Source organism: Hyperoodon ampullatus (genome assembly GCF_949752795.1).
Source record: "Hyperoodon ampullatus genome assembly, chromosome: 11".
NCBI lineage: Eukaryota > Metazoa > Chordata > Mammalia > Artiodactyla > Ziphiidae > Hyperoodon > Hyperoodon ampullatus.
This window is the reverse complement of record NC_136924.1, coordinates 61428016-61438734: the sequence shown is the minus strand read 5'-3', so window position 1 is coordinate 61438734 and position 10719 is coordinate 61428016. Positions and strand designations below refer to the sequence as shown.

Sequence of the window (10719 nt, the reverse complement as noted above, 5' to 3'; positions counted from 1 at the left end):
AAAAAGAGTGAAGGAGCTATGGTCCAAAGGACAGCTCTGCTGCCTATCCCCAACTTCAGGGCTGGGAGGACTTGACCCAGTTAGAGCCATGGTTCCACCAGACTATCTCTTGAAGCAAGGAGTGGGTGGTCGGAGTTTTCTTACTTCCCAGCCCCCCAGTAAAAGCCCGAGTTTTCTGGATGCAGAAGAGATCTTTAATGCTTATTTATTTTCCTTTTTTAAAAATTCCAGTAGAATCTGGAAAAAAAATCCATTCTGTATAAAAAGACAACAGCAGCAAGGGCTTCCCTGGTGGCGCAGTGGTTGAGAGTCCGCCTGCCGATGCAGGGGACACGGGTTCGTGCCCCGGTCCGGGAAGATCCCACATGCCACGGAGCGGCTGGGCCCGTGAGCCATGGCCACTAAGCCTGCACGTCCGGAGCCTGTGCTCCGCAACGGGAGAGGCCACAACAGTGAGAGGCCCGCATACAGCAAAAAAAAAAAAAAAAAAAAGACAACAGCGGGACTAGATGGGATCATGACTGTCTCTCTGCAGCCACTGTTCACACATCCCACTGACCTCCCCTTCCCCTAAAATCCTGGATACCCTCCCATCTTCCTCTGCTGAGAACAGGAAGTGGGGATTTCCTTTGCACTCTAGCCCAGTACAGCTAGGGCTCTAGTATTCCTAGCACATAGCACCTCCCTGCACCTGCCCAAGAGTATCTCAGGAAACAAAAAGGGAAGGAGGAAAGACAGCGGCAAGGGAAATCCATCGTTTTTGGTCCTTATGTTTACGCCTTGGACATATGGCAGTTCCTTCATTAGAACAAGGTGTTCAGAGGCGCAGAAGGGTGACATCAAGCAGGTCTTGGTCCCCTGTGCCTGGCCCTATAGATGTTAACATTCTCATTCTCATCCCGCTTGGCCAGCTCCAGTTGGAAATGCTGGGGCAGGAGGTGCTGAAAGAAGCTCTCTGTCCCGTGCTCCTCTCTCATCTTGGAAGCCAGATAGATGGTGCCATGGGGCCCGCACAGGTGTTGGAGGGTCCCCAGCAGCAGTGGGAAGGTGGGCTCCAGATACACGATATCAGCCCCCAGCACCAGGTCATAGTCTCCAGGGAAGACATGCTGGTCAATCCCCCAGGACAAGGCGCGGACCTGGGCCCGGCCTCCAGCTGGCACATTGGCCTGGACGTTGCCCTGGATCTGTTCTAGGACCAGGGGCAGGTCAGTGATGGTAACATCCCCCCCTGAGAGAGAGGAAGGAGGAGAAATGCAAGTCAGAGGGACCAACCAAGGGGTTTCGGCTCCTGCTCAGAAGGTCCAGGGACCTCAGGGCTTAGAGGATAATGTCTGGACAGCCCAAAGTCCACACTTTGAATTTTGTTGCCCTAACCTCAACCTCATCCACAGCCATCTCATTACTCTACATTCTACAACATCAACATTCTCTCTAAGCTAATCTTCAACCTCTCTGCCCAACACACGACAATTAGATGTCAGCAGAAGCCTGGGCAGGACTAAGCTGGAGGTGGGCTGCGCACCCACCCCCTACTGACACAAACCAGCCCTCATGGATCTGGAAAGCTTCCCAGAAGACATGACCTCAGCAAGCCTTAAAGGACAAGGAGGAGTTAGTCAAGTGGAGCTTCCCAAGCAGAGATCAGAGAGTACAAAGGCCTGGTTGGGAGAGAGCACAGTGTATTCAAGGAAGGCTGGATCTCAGAGGATATGGAAGGGAAGAGAAAAGTGTCAAGACATGAGAGTACCGAGGAAAATGATTATGACATGCTAAGGAGATTCAGGCTTGATCCTGAGAGCAATAGGTTTTAAGGGCAGAAGCAGAGGGTGAAGATGATTAGATTAGGACTTCAGAAAGCTTCGTTCATGCAGTAAATATATTTATTGAGCATCTACTAAGTTCTGGGGGTACAGGCGTGAGTAAAACAAAACCTTGGCCTTCCTTGAGTTCTGTTACAGAGGTAGAGACAAATGAGGTAATGCAAAACTATTTAATCACGATCATGGTGATTATTACAGAAAGAGAAAATACTCAGAATTCATTCATTAATATTCATTATGTGCCTATATGCCAGGTGCTGAGAATACAGCAGTGAACCAATCAGACAAAATCCCTCTGCTCCTGGGGCTTACAGTCTAGTGGCAAGAGACCTACAACAACAAACAAAATGAAACAAACAAAACACACTGTAAGTCAGATGGTAATAAAAACTGTGCTGAAGCATTAAGCAGGGAAGGAGGATAAGAACTGCTTGAGGGACAGGGCAGGAATGTCATTTTAAATTGGGTAGTTGGGCTCCCCTGGTGGTGCAGTGGTTGAGAGTCCACCTGCCGATGCAGGGGACATGGGTTTGTGCCCCAGTCCGGGAGGATCCCACATGCCGCGGAGCGGCTGGGCCCGTGAGCCATGGCCGCTGAGCCTGAACGTCCGGAGCCTGTGCTCCGCAACGGGAGAGGCCACAGCAGTGAGAGGCCCGCGTACTGAAAAAAAAAAAAAAAAAAAAAAAAAGAATTGGGTAGTTAGGGGAAGCCTCATGGAGCAGATTATGTTTGAGTAAAGACCTGAAGGAAGTGATGGAGCAAACTCTGTGGGTCTCTCAGGTTAAGATGTACCAAATGAGGGACTCACAAGTGTAAAGACCATGAGGCAGGAGTGTGCCTGGCAAGTCTAAGGACCAGCAGGAAAGCCAGTAGCTGGAGCAGAGTAAGTGAGAGAAATAATAGTAGGGGCCCGATTCTAGGCAGGGTAGCAATGTCTAGGAAATTGGTCAGATCCTGAATATATTTTGAAGGTAGAGTCAAGAGGGTTTGCTGACAGATTAGATATGAAACATTGGGAGCGGGGGGTTGAGGATGGCTCCAAGATATTTGGCCTGACCAACTAGAAGACTAAGTTGTCATTTATTTAGGTGAGGAAGGCTGCAGGAGGAACAGGTATGGACAGGAAGATCATGAGTGCATTTCTGGGCACATTAAGCTTGAGATGTACATCAGACAACCACAGGACGATATCGAGTAGGTAGCTGATTTTACAAACAAATCTGGAGATATAAATGGGAGAGTCATAGAGTCATCAGCATGGAAAGGGCATTTAAAGCCACATGGTGATGGAACTGCTTGGGAGTGAGTGTAGACAGAAAAGGGGAGGGGTCAGAGGACGCCTCCTGAACCCTGGCGTGCTCAGACTTTCAGTTGTGAAGAACAACAGGAACCAACAAAGGAGAATGGAACAGATGCCAGTGAGGTGGGTAGAACCCAGAAGTGTGGTGCCCTGAAAGCCAAAGGAAGTGTCTTCCAAAGAGGAGGGAGAGACACACACTGCCAAGTCCAGTAAGGTGGGCTCATAACTGACTCTTGTACTTAACAACATGGAGTCAGAAGGGAAGCTCACAACCTTTCTGGAGCAACTGGAGTGGGGGCGGGGGTGCAGGCTGGGTTGGGGAGGGGGGTAGAATCGAGAATGGAATTGAGGAAACAATAGGAAGAGAGGAATGACAATGAGCATTAACTCTTTTGAGTTTTGTCATAAAGCAGAGCAGAGAAATGGAGTGGTAACTGGAGGGATGTGTAGGATCAAGAGTTTTCTCTGATAGGAGACATTACAGCATATTTATGTGCATAATACACACAAACACACATATGGAATGATCCCGAGAGAAGGGAAAATGGATAATGCAGGAGAGGTGGGGGAGCAGGGTGTTTGCAGGAACAATGTCTTTAGGTAGATGAGAAGGTTTGGGGTCTCATGACACACACTTGACCTTAACTAGGAGCACAGCACGTCTGCCATGGTAACAGGAGAGAAGGCAGTGCAGACAGACACAGACACAGCTGGGGAAGAGACGCTGTGATAAGAACATGTGGATATTTGCTATGAGAAAACAGAAGCGATCAGAAGAGCTAGGAAACAAAGTCATCAGCTGAGGAGACATTTGGAAGTTTGAAGGGCAAAACGATAAGAAACAAGATGTTTAGGAGAGCAGAAGAATAAGTGGGTGAAGGCAGGGTAAGAGGCTAGCTGGGCAGCACTTAAGGACGCATCTGAGGGTAGTGACAACAAATTTAAAATGAAACCAGGGACTTCCCTGGCGGTCCAGTGGTTAGGACTCTGTGCTTCCACTGCAGGGGTCACGGGTTGGGGAACTAAGATCTTGCATGCTACGAGGAGCAGCCAAAGTAAATAAATAAAATAAAACCAGTCAACATAGTTGTGTATATTATACTAGGAGGGCCTGTGGGTGAGAGTATCCAGGAGGCTTTCCCTTGGTCGTGATGTTTGAGCTGAGTGCTGAAGGAGGTATATGCATTAACCAGGTGGTACAAGGGTTCCAGACATAGAGTGCAGCCAGTGTGAAGGCTCCAAGGAAGGGGACATCAAGATAGGCTTGAGGAACTGATAGGAGGGCACTAGGTAGCACAAGGAGTACAAGAGGGAGAGGAACAGAAAGAGGCTAGAGGGAGACACAGGGCCTTGGAGGCCATGTCAAAGGGGTTAGTTCTATCCTGAAAGCAACAAGAAGCCATTGAAAGATGGGGAAGAGATGCTGAAAGATCACTCTGCCAGCCGGGTGGAATGGGCAAAGGTCTAGGTGTGGGCAAGGGGTAGAAGCAGGAAGACCATTTTGACTAACTGTAGCCTTCTAGGCAAGTGATGGTGACAAGGACTGGGGAGCCATCAGTGTAGATGGAAAAACAGGAGATTCAAGAGATTTTTAGGAGATAAATCTGTCGGACTTGGATAATGGAGTTGGGGGTGAGAAAAAGGGACGTGTCAATTGTGGGTCTAGATTTCCCACTGGATGGATGGTAATTTGATTCACTGAGATGGGGAAGGCTGAGGGAGAAACAGGTTTGGTGGCGGAAGAGCACAAGATCTAGTTTGGGCAAGCCAAACTTCCCCATAGGGAAGCTCGAAGACACTTGTGAAAATCCAGGGAAAAGATGGCAGCGGCCTGAGCTAGAGATGGAGGGAAGAGGAATAGAGAACTGGGGAAGTATTAAGTTCATATGACTCAAAGGACTCACTGATTGCCAGGATGAGAGGGGAGAGGGCAACAGATGAGAATGACACCCAGATCTCCGACTTGGCAGCAGAATAGGGAGCAAAAGAAGGAGAAGCCAGTCTGGGAGCAAGTGAAAGATGTTTCCATCCATATTACACCCATTTTTCTCCCATTTTGGCATAGCTGCCCACTTCTCATCCACCCATTCCTTCATGGAAAGCTGCTGTTGACACTCCCTCGGTTCTGTCTGAGCCTGCCATGTTCATACTCATCTGACAGAGCTTCTCCCTGATGGGTTCCCAGAGAGTCAAGGGAGACACGACCAGAGCATGTCCACTGGCTCTGCACATACCTCGCCATAGTTCTCATCCAGTAACATCTTCCCCCATCTTCACCACTAGACCATAAACTCCTTGGGGTGAGGAAATCTGTCTTACTCATTGCTGTATCCCAATACCTAGCATGATTCTTGGCACATAGGGGACTCCAAATACATGTTGGCTGGATGAATAGAAGAAAGAATGCTTGCCTCTGGGAAGACTTCCCTGAATGTGTTTTGTGTTATGTCCCTATGAACAAGGACATGTTAATTTGCATTCCTAGGGAGATGACATCATAAGTGTTTTTAAAGGAATGTTTTCGGTGTGAAGTTTTGCCTGCCCATTAGATTATAAACTAAGGAAACGTTTCCTTTGTAGTTTTTGGTTCTTGACAAAAATGGAGCAAAGTTTTCCTTACCTTTTCCTTTCCCAAGTCTGCAGTGCCTAATTCCTACCCCACTTCCCACAAAATACACTCTAACCCTCAGAAACTCATAAGCTTGTTCCTCCCAAGCAATGAAAACCTAAAGAATCAAAAATATATTCACAATGAAGTCATAAAGTACTCATGAGGTTTAATACCTGCAGAATGCTCCCCCTACAGGATACACCCATATATGCATTTTGACAGAAGACCATATATAAAGCAAAGGAGATTTTTCCTTGTAAATATCCGTGAAATCACAAACAGCAAAAAGGTAGGAAAAACTCCTTCTACTAAGGCCTGCCCGATTGTTATTCCTTGTCTCCAAATCAACCACCTTGGGTGCTTTGACAGCCAATCAGCGCTGTCTGGCACACAGGAGCAAGTAGGGGCACACACACAAAGAAAGCTTGTTAGAAAGAAGGGACTAGGCTGGTTCCAAACCACTCCCCTCTCCCAAGAATATAGGAAGTGACAAATTCTCCACATCCCCGTCCTCCCCCCACCCCCTCCCACCACAAAGCTCACGCACCCTGCAGCGCTGCCAAGATACCCACGATGCCCGTCCCAGCGCCCAGCTCGATCACTTTCTTGCCTCGGAAATCCACATTCTGACTCTCGAAATAGTTGCACAGGCTTAGAGCCTATGGGAGAAAAGAGAGAAAAGATAAGACTGTAGCGGGGATTGGCTCCATATGGGAAAGCGAGAGTCCGGGGTCTGACCTTCCGCGGACCCTAGCCCAGAGCCGCTCACTCCTCACCGCGTCCCACACGTGCGCTGCCACTCCGAGGCGGGACCCAAAGTTCTCCGTGATGCTCAGCACGTGCCCACAGAAGTAGAACCGGCTCTTCTCCGAGTAAGAGTCGGCGAAGAGTCTGACCTCCCGTGGGAACACGGATTCGGGCTCTGATTCAGGATCTGGGCGGGGGTCCGCCATCTGGCCGCGAGAGTGCCCGGTCACCGGCCAGCGCTGGGATCCCGGATCTGAAGCGGCGTGGGGGTTGAGGACCGCGGGCCGTCTCGGCTGCCCAGTGGCACCGAGCCCCGTCTCCCCGAGTTTGCCTTCCTTCCTCCAGTTTGACTTCCTGGAGGTGGAATGAGGAGCTGCCTCCCTAGCTCCGGTCCCCAGCGCACACACGATGGGACTCACGCCGGACCACGGGGGTCAGACCCGGTCGACTGCTCGGAGAGCGGGAGAAGGGGAGAGGAGGGAGGATTAATTCACCGTAGCAAGCGGGGTCCCTGGACCCCTCTCACCTGCGGGGTGCACGGGGGCCTGCAACCGGGGTGGTAACCCAGACCAAACAGAAGCAGGCTAAGGAAAGAGGCTGGGTGCGGGTCTGGCCTTGCCAGCCCAATTAAAGACCAGCGGCCCGGAGGCGCCCTCCCGCGCGGCCCCTCTGCGTTCCTCCCTGCCCAGCCCAGCAGAATTCACTCCTGGAGCTTTAAGGGGTGGGCTCTGCCCACTACGTGCCTTTGTGCGTCATTCTCGTGCGCCCTGAGCCTCGGTCTCCACGTGGGTTCGGTGGATAAACCCGGGCTGGGGATCATGGCGGGAACCGAGACTGGGGACGCCGCAGCAGGAGCCGAGGCCCCTCAGCCTCAGAAGCGCTACTATCGGCAGCGGGCTCACTCCAACCCCATGGCGGACCATACGCTGCGCTAGTGAGTGAGCAGGGCTGGGGCGAGCGGGGGAGGGAGAGGAGGGCAGAATTCTCAGAGTAGCCGGGAAAAGCGATTGTGCTGCGACGGTTGGAGGGTTTAGGGTAGGCTCGGGAGGATCAGCTGGGTGACGTCAGTTTGCGGAGGGTGGGTCGGGGAGATTGGGCAGAGGGCGGAGTTGGCGGGTTGGGAGGGGGCGTGGCGTTCTGGTCTAAGGCTGGGTAAGGTTGCACGTCTGGGAAGAGAAAGAAATTGTTACTGAGACTAGAGTAATGGAGGCCGAATGTCGTTTCCATCTTTCAGTTTCATCTGTGGGATTTAAAAAGAGACAAACTTGGGGGGAGGGATTAATTGGGAGATTAGGATTGACATATACACCACTATATATATAAAGTAGGTAACTAATAAGAACCTACTGTGTAGCACAGGGAACGCTACTCAATACTCTGTAATGACCTATATGGGGAAAGAATCTAAAAAAGAGTGGATATATGTATATGTATAACTGATTCACTTTGCTGTACAGCAGAAACTTACACAACATTGTAAATCAACTATACTCCAATACAAGTTAATTTTAAAAGAAGACAAACTTATATACAATCCTGCCCACACCTTACTCCGTCCTCTTCCCGCAGAGAACTTCAACAAAGCAAAGTCCCTATGCCTTAGGAAGCCAGTCTCTGGGACAAGGGGAACTTGAGCCCCAGAAAGGAGAGCTGCCCAGCCAGAGTCACATCAACCCTGGAAATGGAGACAGGCAGATCAGCAATAATGGGCCTCTTGATAGGCCTATGATTCACACTGGAAGGTTAAGGGTGGTTTCCATTGTGCTTCCTAGAGGCCAAAGGGCCCGCTCTTACACCCTCCTCTCATCCATCTCCCACCCTCACCCATCCACCCACACACACAGTACTGCTTCTGCAATGGTATGACCAACCTTCTCATGTTTCTCACGTCTTCTCTCCAATAGCCCTGTGAAGCCAGAGGACATGGATTGGTCTGAGCTATACCCAGAGTTCTTTGCTCCACTGACTCAAAATCAGAGCCACGATGACCCAGAGGATAAGAAAGAAAAGAGAGCTGAAGCCCAAGTGGAGTTTGCAGACATAGGCTGTGGCTATGGCGGCCTGTTAGGTAACACTCTGGCCCTTTCTCTGGGGCAAGGAGAGGCAACGCCTAGATTCTGCCAACTCAGCAGGTTTGGGGCGGGGGCATAGTTGGCCTTTCCCCTTCGGACCAGACATTGGTGCTGTGACATCAGTGTGGAGAGCCTCCACTTTCCCTCCACTCTGGGTCTGTGGCCTTTGCCCTGGAGAAGGGAGGGGGCTGCCTCAAAGCCTCTTAGAAATTGGGTTGTCTGGCCCTGCCCCTGGCCCCAGTCCCTACGTGAGCCATTTCACCTGCCAGGTGCCGGGTCAGTGAGCTGGTCAGCACAAGCGTCAGAGATTAGTCGCTGTGGCCAGTGATCCTGAACTGTCTTTCTCAGGGATTCCACCACCACCCCTCCCCCTCCCCCTTCCTCACCAGAACTCATTCCTTCTCTATGCTCATATTTTCGAATTTCTCTTGTGTTGTCTGTATTGTCCCAGCCATACATGCTGGACTGACTTCTCTGTTTTTAGATCTTCCATAGAAATAACAGTATGACAGAGAGGAAGTGCATGGTACTTGGTGGTGAAAACCATGGTTCAAGTTCTGATTCTACCTCTTCTTAGCTCTGTGACTTCAGGCGTTTCCGACCCTCAGTCTTCTCATCTTTGCAATTTACCACAGAATGTAATGAGGATTAAATGAGACATGTGTGAAAACACTGTGAAGACTTTAAAGCACATGCAAAGATACATGTATTCCCAGGCCCTCCCACTTCCAGTCCTGGTGACTCTTTTTGGGTCTCCCCCAGCCCACTCCTCCAGCACAGAGCCATCCATACAGGTAGCTCTCTTGCCACACTTGTCATTATTGATTTTGGTAATTGCAGATTGAGGCTTCCTTTCCTGTGTTGACTTCTTTGAATACCCTGCAAGTATGAGGTTGATGATTCCATTCCTATTTCTGTGACCAGTGGAACTGTCACCGCTGTTCCCAGACACGCTGATCCTGGGTCTGGAGATCCGGGTGAAAGTCTCAGATTATGTGCAAGACCGGATTCGGGCCCTACGAGCGGCTCCTGGAGGTGGTTTCCAGAACATCGCCTGTCTCCGTAGCAATGCCATGAAACACCTTCCTAACTTCTTCCGCAAGGGCCAGGTGGGGAGGGGCACCCATGGGTTAGGCTGGTAAGCAGGTGGGGCATGGAGGCCAGGCTCTCACAACCCTGTTGGTGCACGTCTGTCTCACAGCTGACAAAGATGTTCTTCCTCTTCCCTGACCCACATTTCAAGCGGACAAAGCACAAGTGGCGAATCATCAGTCCCACACTGCTGGCAGAATATGCCTACGTGCTGAGAGTTGGGGTGAGTCGAGAGTGGGAGGGAGGATGGGGTCAGGGACCTAATAAGGGACCTTCCACTAAGAATTCAGTGGGGGTGCATTTAGGACTCAACACCACCCCCATGATCCTGCTGCTCAGTTGCATGCAGCCCCCTATCTAGGGTGACTTTGCCTGTGCAGGGGCTGGTATATACCATAACTGATGTGCTGGAGCTACATGACTGGATGTGCACCCATTTTGAAGGGCACCCCCTGTTTGAGCGCGTGCCTCTGGAGGAGCTGGTAAGTAGGGGGCCTAAGGGAAATTGCAAAGATTTCTGGAAAGGTCCTTTCCAGCGTGGTTCTGTATTCTTTGAATCTAGCTTGATGCCAGGAGGATGGGATGGGTGTCTGGGGACCAGGGCAAGGACTTATTGAACCCTTCCTTCTCCCAGAGTGAAGATCCCATTGTGGGACATCTGGGCACCTCGACCGAGGAGGGAAAGAAAGTTCTGCGCAATGGAGGAAAGAATTTCCCAGCCATCTTCCGAAGAATACAGGATCCCACCCTCTAGGCAGTGACCCCCCATCCTACCCTTCCTGATCACTGACTTTGCCTTTGCTGACTTTGCCTTAGTTGGACCCCATCTTCCAGGGACTGGAAAGAAGACTGGGCCCTTGGACCTTCCCAGCTGAGCCTGCTAGGGCTGAGCGGCAACAGTCTCTCAATGAAGTTGAGGAACTGCCCAGGGCAGAACCCTGGAGTTCATGACCACCCCTGACTCCTCTCACTTTCTTACCCTTCCAGTGGCAGCACAAAGCAAAAGCAGCTGACTGGGAAGGTCAAAAGACCTTGGGCCAGAAGGGATCTTTGGAAGGGAGTGGAGTCTTGCTC

The 10719-nt window shown here is 50.8% G+C and overlaps 2 protein-coding genes across 2 annotated transcripts; one reads left to right on the top strand and one right to left on the bottom strand.

Moving 5' to 3' along the window:
• Positions 1-839: 839 nt before the first annotated feature.
• Positions 840-7016, bottom strand: EEF1AKMT3 (EEF1A lysine methyltransferase 3; the record flags this gene model as incomplete). The annotated part of the gene is made up of 3 exons (XM_079714862.1): positions 6511-7016; positions 6282-6393; positions 840-1231 (listed from the first exon to the last, which is right to left on the bottom strand). Exons 1-3 carry the CDS (start codon positions 6685-6687, stop codon positions 840-842), a joined length of 681 nt encoding a protein of 226 aa, XP_079570988.1. The 5' UTR covers positions 6688-7016.
• A 253-nt stretch (positions 7017-7269) lies between these two features.
• On the top strand, positions 7270-10599 carry METTL1 (methyltransferase 1, tRNA methylguanosine). Its single transcript, XM_079714338.1, has 6 exons — positions 7270-7415; positions 8386-8549; positions 9478-9662; positions 9755-9868; positions 10026-10127; positions 10280-10599. Exons 1-6 carry the CDS (start codon positions 7300-7302, stop codon positions 10397-10399), a joined length of 801 nt encoding a protein of 266 aa, XP_079570464.1. The 5' UTR covers positions 7270-7299; the 3' UTR covers positions 10400-10599.
• The last annotated feature ends 120 nt before the right edge of the window (positions 10600-10719 follow it).